Source organism: Bubalus kerabau, chromosome 2, assembly GCF_029407905.1.
Source record: "Bubalus kerabau isolate K-KA32 ecotype Philippines breed swamp buffalo chromosome 2, PCC_UOA_SB_1v2, whole genome shotgun sequence".
NCBI lineage: Eukaryota > Metazoa > Chordata > Mammalia > Artiodactyla > Bovidae > Bubalus > Bubalus kerabau.
Window position 1 is genome coordinate 142,648,957 of NC_073625.1, and position 22,810 is coordinate 142,671,766.

Below are 22,810 nucleotides of genomic sequence, written 5' to 3' on the forward strand. Positions count from 1 at the left end.
CTAACAGAAGCAGAAGATATTAAGAAGAGGTGGCAAGAATACACAGAAGAATTGTACAAAAAAGAGCTTCACGACCCAGATAATCACGATGGTGTGATCACTCACCTAGAGCCAGACATCCTGGAATGTGAAGTCAAGCTAATTGCCTAGAAGCATCCAATAAATGTTACCTGTTTTATTTCAGTTTCTCCACAGCATCAGGCTCTCCTTTTACTTGCTATCACTTCCCACTCTTCCTTTCTGAAACATAAACATGTATCATCTGTCATTCCCCTTCCTTAGCCAGGACTGATTAGAAAACACTAACCGCAAGCTTTGCTCTCCAAAAAGGCAAAGGGCATCTCATTTTTGTAAGAAAGAAAGGAACTGTAGTTTTAGGATGAATAAGGCCTTTGAAATAATGATGAGCAGTAAAGCTATAACTGGAAGACTAGTTCACAAAGCAGAGTTCTAGAATTTCATTTTATGGCCTTGCTGAATATTTCAAGTAGACTTTAAAGAGCCCTTTCACGGAAGCCTGGAATGAAAAATGGACTTGGCTGCTGAAGTTGACATTGTGTCGTCCTGGCATATAAATCTCCCTGCGTGGTAAATGGATAATTTCAGTGGAAGTGTAGAGGGCTTCTCTCACTAGACCCCGTCACCGGGGAAAACATAAGGGGAAATGTTCTGGCATGAGTTACTCTCTGACTCCAAATTAAAGGACTCCAATTTCTAATGTGGTTCCAGATTTGCTGGAACCTTTAGGACAAAGTCAATACCTTGACATGGTTATTTGGAGCCACATTTTGAGCTCAGTCACCAATCAAATGACTCCGTAATATTTAAAGCATTCCAACACTATGACCGCAGCCAGTCACCTTGAAAATTGTGCTCACCAATGTTGTATATAAGTTGATCTATTGAGAACCCTATAATTTTTTTTGTCCTTTTGATTTCTAAATTCTACTCTTTCCAAACACAGGCTTTTAAAATAACAACCTGAGTTGAAATCCATTTAAAATGTGTGTATTAAAAAGATAAATACAAATTAAAGTGTGACCGAGAGAATAAGAAAGTAGAAACTCTTAATGGTTCAGTTCCATAAGATGAACGTCAAGGAGAATCACTCAACTCAGACTTCCCTAGTGGTCTAGTGGTTAAGAATCCACCTGTCAATGTGGGGGACACAGGTTCAATCCCTGGTCTGGGAAGACCCCACATGCCACGGAGCAACTAAGCCCATGTGCCACAACTACTGAGTCTATGCTCTAGAGCCCTTGAGCTGAAACTACTGAGCCCAGATGCTCTAGAGCCCATGCTCTGCAGCAAGAGAAGCCACTGCAATGAGAAGCCTGCATATCTCAAGTAGAGAGTAGGCCCCACTCTCCGTAACTAGAAAAAACACTGCACAGCACAGAAGACCCAGCAAGTTCAAAAATAATTTTTTTTTAAGAGAATCACTCAGCTCATCCTTCTCATAGGAGTGGAAGAAATGGTTCTATAGGGATGCCCTGGCTCCCCTTTCCATGGTCCTGTCGGAGACACAAATCCCCCTTGTAGCACACACTGCTGCCTTGCAGGTCTACCTTTCCCTCGCCTACAACCCCATAGGACCTTTCTTTACGCACTCTCTAGAACACCACCACACCATCTATCATCTGCCACTTTGTCCACAGGGGACCAACTGCTGAGCTATTCTTATTCACAGCCCACTCTTCACCCCAAAGACCCCTGGGGCCTGGCTCAGCTTCCCTTCCTCCTAGAAGCCTCTTCATGGGCCTCTGTCCACAGCACCTTCCTCATTACCCAGCTAGTATCTCTCCAAGGTCTGTTCATGCCCTGAACCAGGATACTGGCTTACCCATGAAACTGTTTGGGTTATAAGTAATAGGGGAAAAAAAAAAAAGAATCCACTTACAACAGCTCAAGAAAACAAGGCAGGGGACTTCCCTGCGGGTCCAGTAGCTAAGACTCTGCACTCCCAGTGCAGGGGGTCCAGGTTTGATCCCTGGTCAGGGAACTAGATCCCATGTGCCCCAAGTAAGAGTTTGCACACCACAGCGAAAAATCCCGAGTGCTGCAACTAAGACCAGGCACAGCCAAATTTATAAAGTAAATTAAAAAAAAAAAAAAGGCTGAGCAGGTATAAAGATTGGGGAATAAGGATTCAGAGGTATTTCCTAGAAGGAATCAAAAGCAGAGAATGAGTTGGGATCCTGAGTAGAGTTAGAATCAGAAACTGCAAAGGGATGAGGAGCTCAGGCAGCTTCTCATGGGCTGGTCTCCTGCCCTCTTGCCACCTGGCTCTTTTTACCCTTATCTCTGTCCCCTCCACTTTCTCCCTTGTTCTGTCTCTCCACATACCAGGTTTCTCTTCTGCAACCTTGTGCTCTGACCTCTCCCTACCACAACCCCCACCAACATTGCAAGGTGTTCACCACATCCCAGTTCAGCTGCCCAACAGAGACTGACAGGTATCTCTCAGACTAACTGGAAATTCCAGTGGGAGTCTGGTTGTAGTTAGCTCAGGTGTCCTGGTCCATTCGATCAGCTGTGGCCAAGAGCAGAGCCACCCAGGACAGCAGTGGCCAGAGCACCCAGGCTCTGCCGTAACACCTGGATTTAACCACTTACAGCCCATGTCACTCAGGGCAAGTTAATTGAATTCTTTACACTGAAGTTTTTCCATCTGTAAAATGGAGATAATGGAAACTAGCTCCTGGTGGTACTGTAAGGATATGGACCTAAAGTGTTTAGCACAGTACCCAGCATATACGGATACTCAGAACACTCCAGTGCCCACCCCATGGCACTAGTGAGCACATGAAGAGTTAGTTAGGACTCTTTTAATGAAATCGTAAAGGACAGAGCTGCTGGTCATTTATCTTCATGTTCCCAGCAGAATGCGTGGCACACAGAAGGTGTTTAATTCTAAGAGGGTGCTGGTTGAATGCTCAAAAGGGTGATGACTCAGAGTGGGAAGATTCAAGGGTCACCGCTGAATTCCTTCAGGCTTTTCAGTGTCTGCACCATTTCCCCTGTGAGACTCTTCCAGTCTTTCTTTTATAACTAGTATGTCTGCATTGAGTTTTGGCTTGAGACGGAATGCTGCTGATCCAAGAGAGACCACAAAACTCTAAAGAGACAGTGCATGATTTATGCTACTCAGAAGTTGTGCGGAAAACTGTGAAAAGCTTTTCAGCATTCCAACAGAAGTTAACAGGACGGAGGAGCTGCCCAGGACACATAAAATAGGAGACGATAAAGTAAATTAGAACTGAACCCCTTAAATGTCATTTAACAGATGAGATGTTCAGATGAGCACTGTGACAAAATGAGTCCAGAAAATGCCCCTCTCCTGATCAGTCATGGGCCAGGAGCACTGTGCCAAGAGACACGGAGGACACTGAGGCTTTCCAGTTATTTCTCAAGCTTCCTGGTGACATCAATTACATGCACCCCTTCAGGAACTTGGGAGTCTTTCGTCTTCCCCCAAAAGGGCCTCCTTTCACTTCAGCCAGAGGCAGGTGCAGAGCTTTAATTGCAAAACCAGGACAGGCTCCGGAAAGAAGGAGCACCAACCCTTGCCCACGCCAGGCCCAAACAAGGCAGGGAGGGTACCTGCCGTGCTCCTCATCAAGTCCTTCATGTTCAGCAAAATGCTCCACGCTTAGTGGATATTCAGAAATGTCAGTCAAATGAATGAAAAAAAGAAAAGTGAAAGAAGGGAATCATTACTCAAATTTGGTCTCCTATAAGAAACCTCGGTGAGCCAGCCACATAAATGTTAAGTTAGAAAGTACAGTCCTGGACAGGACTACAGTGTGGCCACTGGCTTTCTGGGAGCAGAATTTTCTTGCAACTCTGTGTTGCTTTTCTAAAATTTTTGGGAGGAGGCTTTGCCCTCCAGGGCAGTGATTTCCAACCTGTTAAGTTATGCAGCTCTGTCAGTAAGACATCCAGGGAATGCCACATAATACAGTGTATTTATTTATTTGCAAATCATGCATTTGTCCTTTGGCACTAACATAGTATATATATTATAAAGTACCTTTAAAGGACATTGAAAAGGGAAAATTACAGGCCACCCTTCCCTTCGTGACTGCATTTATGCTGAGTCAGCACAGTCTTTCCCAGCTGTCCTGGGAAAGGGGAGAGAGGACACAGGTAGGCTGGAGGGTGGAGGGGACGGTGGGGAGTGGTACAGGGACCTAACCAGAAATGGGAGGGATCTCCCAGGTCTTAGCGGGGAAGTTTGGGCCCCTGCCGGAAGACTGACCCAGCTGATAACTTAGTGGCCCAGAGTCACTCCCTCGTTCCCAGACCTTTGAGGAAGACTTTTCTTGGAGCACAGATTCCTCAAGGGCCTGACTGGTGTGGGCAGAAGGGCCCCAGCTTGCGCAGTCCAGAGCCGGAGGGGCATCCAGCCAAAGCAGACACATGGCCAGGCTCTGCTGCCTTCATCATCTTGGGCTGTGTGATCTTGGACTCGTATTTAACATCTCTGAACTACAGTTAATAAATGAGAGAATACTTGTGTGGGGGAGAATGGATGCTATAAACAGTACTTCAGATGCAGTGCTGGTCATGATGACTTCATTTTTTGGAAAAGTTGTATTGGAGTATAGTTGATTTACTATGTTGTGTTAGTTTCACAACGCTTTGTGTAGCAAAGTGAATCAGTTATACATATAAATATATCCACTCTTTTTTTCTTCAGATTCTTTTCCCATTTAGGCCATTACAGAGTATTGAGTAGAGTTCCCTGTGCTATGCAGTAGGTCATTATTTGTTATGTATTCTATATAAAGTCATGTGTAAATGTCATTCTCAGTCTCTCAATTATCCCTCCCCCATCGTTTCCCCTGGTAACCATAAGTTTGTTTTCTACATCTGAGAGTTGATTTCTTTCTTTTTTTTTTTTTTACCAGTTCCTGGCACAAGGCACCATAATTGCTTACTGAGAGATTCAACATTAGTGATAGTGGATGTAAAGCCTTATTTTCAAATTATCTTTAGATTGCTTCCTTGTTTTCTTTGTAACTCCCATCAGCTATGATTAGTTAATCATTGGTTTGACCTCACAGCTGACCAAGAACCCTGTGAGTTGGGAATCATCTCTGCATTTTCTAGAGTATCCTAGGCATGGATTATTAATGTTATCTCAGACTACTGCTTCTCTTCAGAGATGTTTTAGGTCATGTTATTGTTTTTGATTTATGTCATTGTAACCTCGTGATGTGATCTGGTGTGCACACAGACACACTGCAGAAGAGGAACATCATGTGTGGTCCCTGCCCAGCCCTGCTCCACAGTTCACCTGTGGCATTATTGTCTTCCCACAGGGCACCCCCACATCATATGTGCCCCCGACTGCCCCTCGTGCAGGAGTATAATGCCCTAGGGTCAAGCCATGTACTAAATAGTAGCAACCTTAACCTTTCTCTTAGATGAAACTGAAGTCTGAGCGTCTTCCCACACCCCAGTGGGACGGTTTACAGGCCACTGTGGCTGTGCTGTGTGAGGGATGATGTCACTCTTTGTGTGTTGTGCGCCCCCCAGCCGTCGGGAGAGAAGAAGCGACCTGGCCACAGTGGCAGCAATGGCTTTGCCGGCCACATCAACCTCCCGGACCTGGTACAGCAGAGCCAGTCCCCTGCAGGGACCCCCACCGAGGGCCTGGGGCGCGTCTCCACCCACCCCCAGGAAATGGACGCCGGGACTGAAGTAGGTGCTGGGTAGGAGCCACAACAGCTCTGTTCTCATTTGGAGATTCTGAGACCCTGGTCTCCTCAAGAAGGAGGTTTTGACAAGCTCCCAGAAACCTATTTGGTTGGGTTCTGCAGGCTTCCCAGGTGGCCCGATGACAAAGAATCCACCTGCCAATGCAGGAGACCCAGGTTCGATTCCTGGGTCGGGAAGATGCCCTGGAGAAGGAAATGGCTACCTACTCCAGTATTCTTGCCTAGAGAATCTCCATAGACAGAGGAGCTTGGCAGGCTACAGACCATGGGGTCTCAAACATTTGGACATGACTGAGCGACTGAGCACACATAACTACTTATGCATATACTCAAATGGAGGCAGTGTTAGAAGCAGAGCAGTGAAAAGTTCACAGGTAGCAGCTCAACCAGTACCTGTTTTTACAGATGAGAATACTGAGGCTCAGAGAGGTTAAGTACCTTGCCCAAGGCGCACAGCTGGTTTGTGACAGACCTGGGACCTCCTGTCTCTCAGCTGGTAAAGAATCCACCTGCAATGGAGGAGACCCCAGTTTGATTCCTGGGTCAGGAAGGGCCCCTGGAGAAGGGATAGGCTATTCACTCCAATATTCTTGAGCGTCCCTGGTGGCTCAGCTGGTAAAGAATCTACTGCAATGCGGGAGACCTGGGTTCGATCCTTGGGTTGGGAAGATCCCCTGGAGGAGGACATGGCAACCCACTCCAGTACTCTTGCCTGGGGAAACCCCGTGGACAGAGGAACCTGGCGGGCTGCAGTCCATAGAGAGTCGCAAAGAGTCAGACATGACTGAGTGACTAAGCACATCTCCCAGGCTAGGGATGAAAACTTCAGCCTGTAGAGATTCCAAGGCCAATAACTGAGGTTCGTATTTACATTAACTTAGTTAAACTAAATTTGACTTAGATGAAATAAGGTTGAAATGATTTGTTTATGAAAAGTAGATACATTCTCAAAGTGTTCATCTTCCTAAACTCCAAATCGCTCAAGAAAGGGAGAAATGGGATATTATCTTTCCTCCGCAGAAGGGAGTCTGGGAAAAAAGCCAAAATAAAAGCAGTCTGTTAGGCAGTGCTTGTGCATGTCCTTGACCGAGCAGGTTGGGTGAGGTCATGGTGCTTGGTCATGTTTCACGAATGAATAGTCCTGTGAATCACCATAGACTCTGCTGCTGCTGCTGCTAAGTCACTTCAGTCATGTCCGACTCTGTGTGACCCCAGAGACAGTAGCCCACCAGGCTCCCCCGTCCCTGGGATTCTCCAGGCACAAACACTGGAGTGGGTTGCCATTTCCTTCTCCAATGCATGAAAGTGAAAAGTGAAAGTGAAGTCGCTCAGTCGTGTCTGACTCCTAGCGACCCCATGGACTGCAGCCTACCGGGCTCCTCCGTCCATGGGATTTTCCAGGCAAGAGTACTGGAGTGGGGTGCTATTGCCTTCTCCATAGACTCTATATATGTATTTATATAGCATATGCACTGCTGTTTTTGATGTCCAAACGCTGAGTTTTTATAATGCACCATTTGGATTCGAAAGTTATAGAGCAGATGAACTTCATTTGTTGCAGGGAAAAGAACACAGAGCATTCTATTAATATTACAGCTTCATGCACCGTGGACAGGTTTTTCCTATCTGAATACCTCTTTGGGTACCAAGGAGGATTCTGTGTGGTTAGACTCTGCTTAAAATTCTGCTGCTTCCCCAGCTCTAAGTGGGAATGTTGGTACTTGCCATACCTCCTTCACAGACTTCTAAAGATTGAAGGAGCGGATGTCTGTGAAAGTGCTCTGTTTGGGAGGGGGAATCCTACCTTGTGAAGGATGAAATGGTTTTGATTCATAACATGAAGGGGAAATCTTGAATCAGATTGGGCTTTTGTGGTTTTCTCTTCATGTGTTTAGGGGTTTTGGGATACAGGTTTTATTTTTACATAAAACCTTTTTAAAAAATGAAAACTTAAAGACATTTATCCCCCCAAAAGATGCTTCTTGTGTTCATGTTTGAGGTTTATATTTACATTAATTAGAGGAGCCTGGTGGGCTGCAGTCCATGGGGTCGCTAAGAGTCGGACACGACTGAGTGACTTCACTTTCACTTTTCACTTTCATGCATTGGAGAAGGAAATGGCAACCCACTCCAGTGTTCTTGCCTGGAGAATCCCAGGGACTGGGGAGCCTGGTGGGTTGCCGTCAATGGGATCTCACAGAGTCGGACACGACCGAAGCGACTTAGCAGCAGCAGCAGCAACAGATGAAATAAGATTGAAGTGATTTGTTTATGAAAAATAAAAATATATACATTCTCAAAGTATTCATCTTCCTAGACTCCAAATCACACAAGAAAGGGAAATCTGTTGGTGATATTAAAAGGGTTTGACAATAATAGACAAAACAAAGAGATGGTTATTGAAACTCCTTTGGCAAAAGTCAAATGTAGAATATCGTGACATGAAGCCTTGAAAGTTTAGTGTTTCCTAGTCTGGTTCTGATTTCATAGTTGAACAGTGCTGTCCAGGCCCTTCAGTTTATTTTTTAAGTAGGCTGTCAAGGTGCCTGCAAGCCTCATATCTTCATGAGGTCCCTAGATAGAGCAAAAAGCATATAAGTATGAGTTGTTTTAAGGAAACCATCATGAGAAGGAAACAAATCTTTATTCCCTGGAAGAAATTGTCTCTGAATTGCAGATTTTAAGGCTTCTTGAGTCAACACCAGTCCACCTGCATCACCAGGCCAGCATCAAGGCCTCCAATGGGCCAGGAGGGAGTCGAGTGGCTCGAGTGTCCAGGATGAAGTGCTGCTATGCTTACTTAACTCATTGCCAATTTGTCTACTTTTCTTAAGACCACTTAGCAGTGGGAGGTTGCTTTTACTTGGAGAGAGTGATAATCTCTCCGTCTCCACAGCCATCTTACCAGATACTGAGGTACCACATGTGGCATATAATGTCATTTGCTCGCTGCAGCTCTTGCAGTCTGATAATTCACGAACTCCTACCAAGATCTAGTGGTTAGTAAGGAACCAATACCAGGAAAAGCTAGAGAGAGAAGCACACACTTTGACTTGGTGGTTAGGGTGTATACAGTTGGATAGTTTGAAGAGTCTCTAGTAAGCTTCCCCTGTGGCTCAGCTGGTAAAGAATCTGGCTGCAATGTGGGAGACCTGGGTTCAATCTCTGGGTTGGGAAGATCCCCTGGAGAAGGTGAAGGCTACCCATTCCAGTATTCTGGCCTGGAGAATTTCTTGGACTATACAGTCTATGGGGTCACAAAGAGTTGGACACAACTGAGCGACTTTCACTTTCACTTACTAATTTTAAAGCCCAAGCAGAGTATTGTTAGCGTTGTTGGTTGCTGTGGTATTTACCTATCTGCTCTTCTTAATCTTCTTGCTTATTGACTAGTATGGCCTGGGGAGCAGCACCAAAGCCTCCTTCACCCCCTTTGTGGACCCCAGGGTATACCAGACATCTCCCACTGATGAAGATGAAGAGGATGAGGAATCATCAGCTGCGGGTAAGCTAGAAGTCCCCGATATTTTAGAAACAGCTTGCTTTTCTGTTCTGATATGGCCTGATAAAAAAAAATTAATTCTTCATTCAGTAGTTTAGCCATTAACTGCTTAGGCCCTGTCTTAAAAGGAAGACTTTTAATTTTTTTTATCGGATTCCTCAAAGTTCTGGGTTTTTTTTTTTGTTTTTTTTTTTTCATCTTTTCTGTTTTGATTCTGGTAGGAACCCAGAGGTATCCAGGGGCCCTGGGAAAAGCTGTTCCTCCGAGATCTCCAAACTCACCACCTATTTCTCAAAAACAGTTTCTGGGTACAATGCTGTGCACGCAATAGATACTTAATAAATGCGTGTTGAGTTGTGTTGAGTTCTAGATGTGTGCTTCCCACTGCAAAAGTCTGGCTGATTTAGAGGAGAGTCTTGCTTTCTAGAATTCTGCAACTCACTAATCATCAGACTCACCTTAGTCCAGTTTGTCGATGGATAATGTGGCATTTCAAAAAGTAATCTTTCCTGCGTATATTACAGGAGATGGGGATGGTATATTTAATTTTATGAGATGAATATTAATTCCCTCAACTGCTCAAGTAGTGTCTATAAACCTGTTTTACTAACAGATAAAATACTGCTTTTATGAATGACTTGTACTTGATTCTACTAAAAAAAGTGTAAAATATTTATAGTTTCAGCATTTCTTTGCCTTTACTATATAAAGCACACTAAACAAGGAAAAATCCTAGTGCTTTGAAGCCCCTTCTCCATGTCTCCATTGGTTTATATTTCAAGATGCCACTGATTTCTTTGATTCTTTTTCTCAAAGCTCTGTTTACTAGCGAACTTCTTAGGCAAGAACAGGCCAAACTAAATGAAGCAAGAAAGATTTCAGTGGTAAATGTAAACCCAACCAACATTCGGCCTCATAGCGACACACCGGAGATCAGAAAATATAAGAAGCGATTCAATTCAGAAATACTTTGTGCAGCTCTGTGGGGTAAGTTGGTGCTTGTAACATTCATTAATGGATTGAAGAGGAATATTACCATCAGAAGACTGTTGATTCAATCATGGGTGTTAGAGACCTGACTTGGGACTGTCTTGGCCTCAAGAAAGATCAAAAGCAATTTTATATTTAGAAAGAACTGATATACTCAGGATAACAGAAGGAGATCCAAAATGATCTTGTCGCACAACAGGGATGGGCTGAAACCAGCAACAGATGTAGCTCCCACTCAGTACTCACCTACCATGTGCCCACAGTGTGAGCATATGTGAAAGGTGAGAGGACCAGGAACCACTGCATGAATATGAGCGGGGTGAAGCTTGGCGAAGTCTCAAGGTGGGATTTACTGAGAGAGCCAAGAAAAGGGTGGGTGTCACAGAAAAGGAATAAAGGCAGATTGTGCTGGCTTTACAGCCATGCCTCAGGCTCCTCTCAAGAACACTATTCTAGGCAGTAGAGCAGCTTCATGTAATGAATGCTGCTTCCACTTTATAAAAGAAAACTAATTTCATTACTAGAGCAACAGTGATTTAATTACTATCTCAGAGCTTCTACTTCTACACTCTCTACTGTGGTATACCTACTTGCTCACTAGTTTATATTTACAAGGTACAGCTCTTAGGTTTTACAGGGACCCCAGACACAGAAGAATAAAGCCTGTAAGAGTCAGTCTTGGGACCCTTCATAAATTTGCAGGTGTAAACCTCCTGGTGGGAACCGAAAATGGCCTGATGCTTTTGGACCGAAGTGGACAAGGCAAAGTTTATAATCTGATCAACCGGAGGCGATTTCAGCAGATGGATGTGCTCGAGGGACTGAATGTCCTCGTGACAATATCAGGTATGTTGTGAGATGACCAGGTCTGCATGTGTGGGAAAGGTGATCGCCTCGCTTCTGAAGGAATAGTAAGCTCTGCTCGTCCCACCAGCAAGTGGCATGGTGAATTTCAACAGTGCAGCGAGTGACATCACCCATATTCTCTAACTCTGGAGATTCTGACCTTCCAAGGGAAGTGTCTCACCTCTGCCCGAAATCTGAATCAGACAGAGACGTGATAGCTGTGTGCTTATGGGGCTTTACCTCTACTGGGACTCAGCAAGGATCTTTTTAAGGTGTCTGCACTCCAGTCACCACTGTCTGTTCTCAGAAGGAGAATATAAAAATGTAGGCTTCTGGGAGTGAGAAATTTTGTAAGCAGAAATTTCTCTGGTCTCTTTTCTTGTAAGAACTACTTTAGCTTATAATTCATGGATGCTTTAGTGAGTGCTGCTGGCCCATAGGTGATTGCGTCTGCGAGGAGATTTGGCTGTAGGAATCATTACTGCTATACTCCGCAGCTTTCTGGTTCACAAAAAGAGCCTTAAAAAAGATGGAGACAGGGACTTCCCTGGTGCTCCAGTGGTTAAGAATTCATCTTGCCTTAACGGGGAACAATCTGGAAAACACAGAATCTCTATGCTGTGCACCTGAAGCCAATATAAGATTGTAAATCAACTCTATTTCAATAAAAATAATACAATTAATCAATGTGGAAAAACAAATAGAAAAAAGAATTCATCTTACAATGCAGGAAATTTAGGTTTCAATCCCTGGTCAGGGAACTAAGATCCCATATGCTGTGGAGCAACCAAGCCCACATGCTGCAAGTACTGAGCCCACGTGCTGCAAGTACTGAGCCCACGTGCCGCAACTAGAGAGTCCGTGCCCCACAACCAAAGATCCCGCATGATGCAACTACACCCGATGCAGCAAGTAAATAAATTAAAAATATGGAGACAGTAGTGAAGGCCTTACTACTCACAGGTTAAAAATGTAACCTGAAAGACTCTGTCTGTTGAAGGTTTTTCCTTACAGATAGTGTTTGAAGGAGTTTGATAAATAATGCCCCTCTTGGCCCCTCCCATCCCCTCCAGTATGAAGCCAACTGTACCCCTACACAGTAGAACCCCTGAGGAGATGTGAAAAATCTAGGATGCCCCCAGACTAGTGGGTCAGAGTCTGGGATGTGGCCTGGGTCACAGAGGCTTTGGTGGCTACTGACGTGTCTCCACTGTGCAGCCAAGCTGGAGAACCAGCCTCTGTTTCTCAAAGAGACAAATTGGGTCCCTCCTGGGTTGAATCTCAAATAGGGTTTAGCTCTTAAGCTGTGCTTCTGTTTTGAGAAGATGCCTTCATGAGATGCCACGGTTCTCTGTCTTTTATCTTTCCACTGAATGCTTAGTTTTGTCTCTATCCTCCCCAAACAAAGGTTAACCAAGTAAATTCTTCCTGTATTATCATTTAATTCACTATAGTCCTTTATTTGGGCTTTGCTAGTGGCTCAGATGGTAAAGAATCTGCCTGCAATGCAGCAGACTCAGGTTTAATTCCTGGGTTGGGAAGATCCCCTGGAGAAGGCAATGGCAACCCACTCCAGTATTCTTGCCTGGAAAATCCCATGGACAGAGGAGCCTGGCGGGCTACAGTCCATGGGATTGCAAAGAGTAGAACATGACTAATGAACTAACACAGTCCTTTATTCTGGGTATTGAATTCTTGATTGCTACACCCCCAAATCAAATTTATAGCCATACATCTGCCAGACACCTACCAAAGGGGAAATGATATCAGAAAATTCATGTTCAAGCTTCATTATGTGATGCATCATTTTTAAAAGTGTATTCCCTGCTATCATGAAGCACATGGGTAGGGAAAGAAGAAAATGAAAATAGGAGCCAAAGATTCTTGAAGTGCCCTATGATCTGTGTTGGCACAGGGAAGAGAAAGCACCAGCCTCCTGCCCATCCTGTCTGTTGTGATCAATGCATACTCAAGGCCTTTGGCTGCAAAGAGGAATAATAACTGCACAGTGGTTCCCTTAATTTCGGTAATAAATGTATTCTTCTGTCAAATCCAGTGTGCAGTGCTTTAATGAATTCTCTTCCTCTGTTATATATCACATCTGCAAAACATATTTTTTGACAAGAAATCAAAGGAAAAGTAAGTACCCAAGAAGTGGGTAAATTTCTGATCACTTAGAAAAAGCCACCCTAAAGGACAGTTTCTTATCTGGTATTTAGATAATCTCAGATGGTTGATTAAATTTAGCTCCTGTATATACCTCAGTGTTTTTATTTAAGGTGTTTTCTTGTCATCCTAAGGATTCTTTACTCCAGGATCACTTTACCAACATTCCCCAAGAGGAACTTGTACATTTTTGCACAAGTACACATCATTTTGTCCATTCTTATTTCTGTTTGGTACTTCTTTCAGAGATCTCAGCACCATAAATTCTTCCAGGGCTATTTTCTGAGCCCAGATTGCCTTCACTGAACTTGTTTCTCATATCCTTATGCAATGCCTTTTTCTGTTTAGTAAAATGAAACTACGACCAGCTGTCATCTTTAAAGTAAGAGAGGCGGCGAGTAAGAGGCTCTGCATTAACATATGGTGTGTTGGGTAGAAGATGAGGAAAAGGCAGTCACACCTGGAATATGCTAAAATGTCCGTCAACACTCCTTCATGTAATTAGATTAGAATGTTTTGGAATGCTGATCAACTCTTCTGTTACAGAATGAGGTCTTACTGAGCAGACATTGCCCTTTGCATTGGGAGGAATGAATAAGAGTAGCTTGCTCAAATAAGAGACCACCAGGAACTTCCCTGGTGGTCCAGTGCCTAAGACTTCCTGCTCCCAATGCAGGGGGCCCCAGTTCAATCCCTGGCAGGGTAACTAGATCCCACACCAAAGACCTGGCACAGCCAAATAAATTAAAATTAATTTAATAAATAAATAAATATTCAAAAATAGAGTTCATGTGAAAGGAAAAAAAAAAAGGAAGCTACCAGAAGGTAAAAAGTTGTTGTTGTTCTTTAGTCACTAAGTCATGTCTGATTCTTTGTGACCCCATGGACTATAGCACACCAGTCTTATGTCATCCACTGTCTCCTGGAGCTTGCTCAAATTCATGTCCATTGAGTCAGTGATGCCGTCTAATCATCTCATCCTCTGCTGCCCCCTTCTCCTTTTGCCTTCAGTCTTTCCCAGCATTAGGGTCTTTTCCAATGAGCTGGCACTTCACATCAGGTGGCCAAATTATACAATGATTATTTGCCCAAAACACTTAAAGCTGTTTTAATCATAAGTTCTGGCAGATGCAATACTTTGATGATGCTGGTTATAATAATAGCCATAATAACTGGTTATTATGCCTTCACACATGCACACAATTGTAAATAAAAATAAAATGGAGATGGGAAGGATTAAGAGAAAAAGCTGTCTCCAGACCTTGAAATTAAAGCTCTGTTATTTTAACAGGAAAGAAGAATAAGTTACGAGTTTACTATCTTTCATGGTTAAGAAACAGAATACTACACAATGACCCAGAAGTAGAAAAGAAACAAGGCTGGATCACTGTGGGAGACTTGGAAGGCTGTATACATTACAAAGTTGGTAAGTCTCAAGATGTGGAATTGTTTGCTCAGTCCAAACTATTCAGTTAGTTTCATTCAGTTTTTTTCTATCAGATACTGGTGATGCATCTGTGACCAGTTAAAGACACTGCTGGAACCTTAAATATACTTGCATTATTTCCCCAAAAGTCAGATCAGTGAAGTTCAAAAAGTGCATTCAGAATAAAGTCCTAGGCTCCAGTTTGACTCCCTCCCAAAGACCCATTAAAATGACAATAAAGGAATAAAAATGCTATCAACCCACAAGGACAAAGGGACCAGGAGAAGACAAACCAGATAACAAGAGATGTCAAAAAATTGAACAAGAGTAGTTAGATGACTTGGAATAGACCTAACATCAGAAAATGCTGAATTCTAAGCCTGCTCTGAGGAAAGTCATCAAAATCAACCCAGTCACTCGACAGAACCCAGAAAGGCCTAGGACCTGAGGCCCCCGGTGTATTTGAGGTGGAGGTGAGGGTGGGACTAAAAGTCAGAGAATTGTTGGCAAGCTTATGAACAGCAAATCCTACAGAGCTCAGTCAGGCAGCCACCCTCCCTGACTGCAGCAGATGAAAGGTGGGCACAGCCAGTCTCTTGATGGGGAATAATGAATTATTATTCACACACACACCTTCTTATCCTCCTTGGCTCCCCAAATGTTGCCAGTCATGCTTTGGGTTAGCTAAATGGCCAGAAAGAAAAGATGTTCAGGTACTAATATTTGACATATTAGGAAAACAGCATGCTATCTGACCACCTTAAAACTGAAGCCCATCAGTTGATAAGCCCACAATAGCATACAGTGGGGAAATCCACTCATATGAAGGAAACTTAGAAAGAAGGGACTTTAGAGGAAACAAGGATAATAAAGAATGGAACCAAAAAAAAAAACTTTTTTTTAAGAAACTATAACAACTTCAGGGAGATTAGAAATACCATTTCCATAAAAGAAGAATAGGGTTTAAAAAAAAAAAAGATGAAACAAGGTTGGAAAATGTCATTCAGAGAACAAGAAAAACACCTTGGAAATTAAAATATATAGGCAGGAATAAAAAGTATAATAAAAGGGTTGGAAGATAAAGATGAGAAATGTCCTAGAAAATGGAATGAAAAGAAAAAGGAGAGGATGGGTAAGAAAACAAAAAGATTCAATCCAGGTGGTTCAAAATCTAAGTTACATGAGTTTTAGGAAAAAGAAAAATTAAGAAATGGAAGGAGAAGAAGGCATCAAAGAAAAAATACAAGAAAAGTTTCTAGAATTAAGACCTCAAAAATCTCCATATAAAAAGATTCACTGAGTACCCAGTATATGAAAATGAATGAAATACTGAAAAATTAATGAAAAAAGACTTAAAAGAAGACTCAGCAACATGAGATTTCAGTACCCAGGAAGTGAAAAGGCTCTTAAAGCTTTCAAATTACAAGTAAATAATTCCCTGGTGGTCCAGTGGTTGGGGCTCCACCGTCTCACTGCCAAAGGTCTGGTTTTGACCTCTGGTCAGGGAACTAAGATCCCACAAGCTGCACCATGCAACCATAAATAAATAATAAGTAAACAAGCAGTTTATATATAATAGACCCAGAATTAAATGGCCTGGGACTTATAGCAATGCTGGAAGATTAGAAGACAATGGAGCAAGGCCTTCAAAGTTCTAAAGGAAACATTTTTTTTCACTTAGTAATTTATAACCCATCTGTATTAGCCAGGGTTCTCCAGAGAAACAAAACCAGTTTGTGTGTGTGTGTTTGGAGAGAGACAAAGAGAAATTAGTCCAAGCAGAGTGGGACAATGGAGGGTTCAGGAAGAGGTACCTCCAAGAAAAAAAAATGTTACTAATAGATTACCTGTCATATTTGATTGTATTAAAGGCATTTATAATACTAACAAAGTTTCCATGTGCTTAGAGATAGATGCATAAAAAATAGGAAGTGGAATTATAATAAGGGTATACCACATGTCTCATCTATGAACAGTAATGATTTTAACACAAGATATTGACTTAACCAGAAATTGTAACTATAACTGTGTTGGCGGTGGGAGGGAAGAAGAAACAGGTACATTCGAGAGAGAGAGAACTAGAGAGAGGAGGCGGTGGTAAGAGACAAGATCCTTTCCATGCTCCAGAGTCAGTAGCTAATATCAGATAATATCTACAAATGAAAAAAAAATAACATTATTAGAATGCCATCGAGAAATATGGAAGTGAATTGCAGAAGAAGTAGTTGAAAGTATATTAAAGACAGACTATGGAGAGGTATGCTATAGAAAAAGAATTCAGAGAGCAAGAATTTGGTCAGTTCAGTTCAGTCACTCAGTCGTGTCTGACTCTTTGCGACCCCATGAATCGCAGCATGCTAGGCCTCCCTGTCCATCACCAACTCCCGGAGTTCACTCAGACTCACGTCCATTGAGTCAGTGATGCCATCCAGCCATCTCATCCTCTGTCGTCCCCTTCTCCTCCTGCCCCCAATCCCTCCCAGCATCAGTCTTTTCCAATGAATCAACTCTTCGCATGAGGTGGCCAAAGTACTGGAGTTTCAGTGTTAGCATCATTCCTTCCAAAGAACACCCAGGACTGATCTCCTTCAGAATAGACTGGTTGGATCTCCTTGCAGTCCAAGGGAATCTCAAGAGTCTTCTCCAATACCACAGTTAAAAAGCATCAATTCTGTGGTGCTCAGCTTTCTTCACAGTCCAACTCTCACATCCATACATGACTACTGGAAAAACCATAGCAGTTATCCTGGGCTAATTTCTTTAGGATACAGAATACTCTGCGTGTTCAAACATTTTATAAAAGATAAAGTAAAACAACTGCTGGGACTTCCCTGGCGGTCCAGTGGTTAAGAATTCACCTTCCACAGCAATGGAGAAACAGACATAGAGAACAGATTTATGGACACAGTAGGCAGGGGAAGAAGGAGAGGGTGACATGTATGGAGAGAGTAACATGGAAACTTACATTACCATGTGTAAAATAGATAGATAGCCAATGGGAATTTGCTGTATGATTCAAGGAACTCAAACAGGGGCTCTGTATCCACCTAGAGGGGTGGGATGGGGAGGGAGATAGGAGGGAGGTTCGAGAGGGAGGGGACATATATATACCTATGGCTGATTCATGTTGATATTTGCAGAAAACAGCAGAATTCTGTAAGCAATTATCCTTCAATTAAAAATAAATTTTTAAAAAAGAATCCGCCTTCCAGTGCATGGGGCACAGGTCCCATCCCTGGTTGGGAAACTAAGATCCCACATACCATGCTGTGCGACCAGTAAAGAATTAAAGCAACTCCATGTGTATTGTCTTAGTCTGTTCAAGATGCTATAACAGAATATGACAGGCGGGGTGATTTATGAACCACAGGAGTTTATTTCTCAAAGCTCCAGAGGCTGAAAAGCTCAAGATCAAAGTGCTGTCAGATTCAGTGTCTGGTGAGGGCCTGCTTTCTGGGTCATAGAAAGCTGTCTTTTTGTTATAGCCTCACATAGTAGGAAGGGAGCGGTATCTCTCTGGGGTCTCTTGTTAAGGGCACTAGTCCCTTTTAAATTTCCAGAAACTGAAATCCAAGTTTGAATAATAAGCAAACAGCAGACATTCTGTCTCCACCCACTTGTTGATTCTTCTGCCATCTTGCCATACCAGCTCTCAGCTGCTTACATGTGAGTGAACATAAAAGCCAAGCAAGGAAACATGAAGGATTTTTATACAGATTCTTCTTAAAATAAGTAATTCACATCCAGACTTGGTGGTGAGAGACAGTCCTAACCAGTTATATCTTTAGATAGAGCTTTCAGCAGGAAACAAAAGGCCCCAGGTATTCTGCAGACAAGTTCACTAAAGGAAGTTAAATCCATACCTGTAAGAATATCCCCACTGGAGAGCTGCAATGCAGGAGACCTGGGTTCAATCCCTGGGTTGGGAAGATCACCCTGGAGAAGGGAAAGGCTACCCACTCCAGTATTCTGGCCTGGAGAATTCTGTGGTCTGTATAGTCCATGGGGAAGCAAAGATTTGGACACAACTGAGCAACTTTCACTTTCAAGAACATCCCACACCAGAGCACTACCCTCAATTAGGGTGATATAGAGTGATGTGTGTGTGTGTGTGTGTGTGTGTGTGCCTGCTCAGCTGTGTCTGACTCTTTGTGACCCCATGGACTGTAGCCCACCAGGCTCCTCTGTCCATGGGATTCTCCAGACAAGAATACTGGAGTGGGTTGCCATTTCCATCTTCAGCGGATCCTCCAGACCTACGTATCAAATCCTCATCTCTTGCATCTCCTGCATTGGCAGGCAGGTTCTCAGGTTCTTTACCACTGAGGCACCGGGAACCATTTATCAACACAGAAGCTGGAATAAATTAATAAACTTAACTCATAATGTTTCTATTGCAGTTAAATATGAAAGGATCAAATTCTTGGTGATTGCCTTAAAGAATGCTGTGGAGATATATGCTTGGGCTCCTAAACCGTATCATAAGTTCATGGCATTTAAGGTAAGTAGACATGTGATTACAAGAAACAAGGGCTTGTTTCTGTAGGTTTCCACCAGGTAGCACTGCTCTATCTTACACAGAGACTTGTACCAAGTTTTCTATATAGAAAGATTCTCTTTTAAAAGTGTAGGAACCCTTGTTTGTTATTCTAAAAGTAAAGACTGGGTATTATCAAATGCTGTTAAATTAATCAAATTAAAATTTGGGTGCACCTTCCTCCTCCATTTCAGGTCTATGCACCATCACCTCTAAGTGGCATTTAATGGGGAATGGTTACTGGGCAAAGCATTCATTGTAATATTAGACAATGGGGTTCATTATACCCCCACCTAACTCTGATATTTCTTCTGAAAAAGGCAGACCAACAGCAGCACTGTATTTCAAGTTTGAACTGAGTCTGTTAATCTTATAATCCTCTTAAGCCTTTTTGGTTTAAAGTCCCTAAAACTTACTCTATGGTCATATATCCCCATTGCTATTGGACTTCAATGAAGTGAATACTGAATAGAGTCACATGTGGAAATGGCCTAGATTCTCTGCATCCTTCAATTTTCATTGCTTTTTCATTTTTTATCTTGTCTAAGTCTGTACTCACTGTGGTCGGCTTGATCACTCATGAGAATCAATAGAAGTAGTATCGAGTGATGCTGGTCCCATTGACTCCAGCTCATGAAAGCTGACCCCCAAATGCCAGAAGGACCAGGACTTACAGGCAGTCTGATGTTTTCAGAGATACACAGTCTACCCATAGCCAGTGTTAATTTATCTTCTGTTCATTCTTTCTCTCTGCCTATGTCTCTCTCTTTATATCTCCTTGGCTCTCACTTTTCTCCCCACCTTTACAACTCTCATCTTTCTTTGACCCTTTATGTATTATTTCTTGCCACCTGAGCCATGTGAGGGCATAAGCTGCCCTGGGAACACTGTGAGCCCCTCTTCAGGGCCAAATCACCCCAGTTCTGTCTTATTCTCTTAGCAGCACAAGGAGCTCATTTGTGATGTGCTCAGGAAGGTGGGTTCATCGATGGAAATGGGCACCCCTCCATAACCCCACGTTTATGGAGAAGAATTTTTGGGCTGCATTAGGTTAGTAATAACACTTGGGATGACTCCTGAAAGCTACAGTGGTGCTGCTGTTCTGCCAAGATCTCTCTTTGCAAAAGCTCTTCAATCAAGGCCTGTTCCAGTTCTGAAGTTACTGCCGTCAGTGTACAAGCCAAAGTGCAGAACTGATGGCAGAATGCTTTGTTCAGCAAACCATGCCCAGCCTGGAAGGAGGGACGGGCAAGGCAAGGACTTGAATAGGAAAAGTCTAGAGCTGGCAGGAGGTTGAGCCGTCCTATGGGACAAGGAGATTTGGCTCAAACCTCCCATACGTGGAAATGATGTTAGTAAAAAAGGAAGGAGGAGTCTGTTAAGCGGCCAAGGCACTTGTGGTTTCACAGATTCTCTCCCAGATTTCCAGGCCAGTACAGGTAGAGTGGGGTTGAAATAATGGCAGAGGAAAAGGAGGGGAGACTGAACAGTTACCTGGGGCTTAGACTCCAGAATCTCACACACAGAAATTTGATAGCTGTGGCTGGAGCTCTTTGTTTTCTTTCTAGGTAAACCCAGCTAGGCCAATGTAAGCCACAAGTCTTGAGATGTACCACCTCAACCTTCCCTCTCTGTTGGTAAAACCCAAGTCTCAGATCTCCTTCTTAAGTCTAGAGAAGGTGCTGATCTGATGGGCACTCACTCACCCAGGACAATCAGAACCAGAGCAGGCATGATAACTCAGAACAGGCTTTTATTTAGCACAGAACTGGCCCCGGCTGCCCCCCTCCCCAAGTTGTCCCTAAACAGGTAGTAGCCATGCATGGGCCTGGCTGTCACTTAGGAAGGAGAGGGGCGAGAGAGGTGACCGGACCTTCTTGGGGAAAAGGCCAGATATAAACAGGAAAGAACAGCAGTACCCAGGCATCATATGTTTAATATATGATAACAGTATCAAAATGGACAACTGTAAACCAACTTCTCTTCCCTGGAGGACAAGGGGTAGAGCAAGGGGCACAAATGGATGCTAGACTCTTCCTCCTAGAGCCAGAATATGACCAGCTCTAAAATTGAAAGAAAGATTTCCTAGCTTTTCGATTTAAGAAAAGTCAGATATGAACTTCCACAGGAAATAGCTAAAGGAAAAATCTATTAAGATAATGTCTTTGCATGATGTGGACTCTCACAGGGTGATTTTTAAAGTCTTTTGCAGATCTCCAGCACAAGCCACTGCTTGTTGATCTCACAGTAGAAGAAGGTCAAAGATTAAAGGTTATTTTTGGTTCACACACTGGTTTCCATGTAATTGATGTTGATTCAGGAAACTCTTATGATATCTACATACCATCTCATGTAAGTTCCCAAAAGCAGCCTGTCAAGACTCTGTTCGACAGTCTGCACGTAGAGATTTGTTTTTGTACATTTGTAGTGAAAGTCATGCTAACTTTTACTAATCAGTAAAGTAGATAGACTTTTAGCCTTCACCAAATAGATTATACTTTTCATACATAAAACATGTAAATTTAACTAATTTTTACAGCTGCTTGAAACTGAGTAACATGTAATAGCAATTATTTGCCATTTACTGGACATGTTGTTTCCTTGGGTTTTATATTAAAATACATATGATGTTTTCATTCAAGGGCACAAATTCTTTTTTTTTTAAAGCAAGAGTATAATAGATGAGCTTCTATTTTTACTTTGTGAAGGAGATTGGTTCATTTTATGTGGAAGAAGGCCAATGGTCCTTTTTCTGCTCTCGTTCCTCTCGTCAAGTGGAAGGCAATGTCATGTGGTAAAATCAGACACCCCCAAGCACATGCTCTGGCTCTAGCATGTGTTTGCTTTGCAATAATGGACACGTTGGGCAGCCTCTTCGGCCCTCAGCTTTCACATCTGTGAAATGGGCTAAGAGGACCTATCACATAGGGTTATCATTGGCATTAAATGAGGTGATGCATCTAGAGAACATGGCACAGGGTCCTGCAATTTGCAGTATTTATATTACGATCCTGACACATTGCCTGAAACATGACTTTTGAAGGGAAATGCTGCCCATGGTTTCACATAGTAGGAGAAGTGCAGTGTAAATTGTGTCTCCCATATGTATACAGTCCCAAGGCTAACACACAGTAGAAACTAGTCATCAACAAAGTCTGAGATTCAGTCTGTTGCTGTTTGGTATTTTAAAGAGTTTAAAGACTTTACTCCACAGAAGCACAACAATTGAAAAAAGTTATTTTAGTGCATGACACACGCACATCATTTGTTACCACATTGCAACTTTTCCTCCTGTGTGTGTACATGCACACGGACTCACAACCCGTGCTCTTTTATGAGGGGACCAAGCCACCCCATGATCGTCCTCCAGCCCCTTGGTCATGTCCACCCTGCACCTACTGGACGGCCATGACACTCTCCACCAGGGGGTCACAGCAATCCCATGTCTGTCTTCATACAAGTCAGTCTACGCTTATTTGAATAGTATGATTCTTTTTAATGAATGGTAATTTTAAATTTTTTTTCTCAACAAGCCATTAATTTAGATTATTCTTTTATTTAGTCACCTAGATAAACAATCTGTACAGAATTTTCATAGCCTATTTTGGTCCCAACTT

The 22,810-nt window shown here is 42.9% G+C and overlaps 1 protein-coding gene across 9 annotated transcripts in view; it reads left to right on the forward strand.

Moving 5' to 3' along the window:
* TNIK (TRAF2 and NCK interacting kinase) overlaps positions 1 to 22,810 on the forward strand; it is a 400,085-nt gene that overhangs the window by 371,566 nt on the left and 5,709 nt on the right. For 4 of the 9 annotated variants that reach the window (XM_055569075.1, XM_055569077.1, XM_055569080.1 and 1 more), the window contains 7 exons: positions 5,545 to 5,709; positions 9,120 to 9,231; positions 10,045 to 10,215; positions 10,921 to 11,064; positions 14,522 to 14,656; positions 19,057 to 19,157; positions 21,396 to 21,545. In XM_055569075.1, coding sequence (XP_055425050.1) covers positions 5,545 to 5,709; positions 9,120 to 9,231; positions 10,045 to 10,215; positions 10,921 to 11,064; positions 14,522 to 14,656; positions 19,057 to 19,157; positions 21,396 to 21,545 — 978 coding nt within the window. Of the gene's footprint in view, positions 1 to 5,544; positions 5,710 to 9,119; positions 9,232 to 9,449; positions 9,537 to 10,044; positions 10,216 to 10,920; positions 11,065 to 14,521; positions 14,657 to 19,056; positions 19,158 to 21,395; positions 21,546 to 22,810 lie in introns of all 9 variants that reach the window. The other 5 variants (XM_055569073.1, XM_055569074.1, XM_055569076.1 and 2 more) reach the window with 3 other exon arrangements.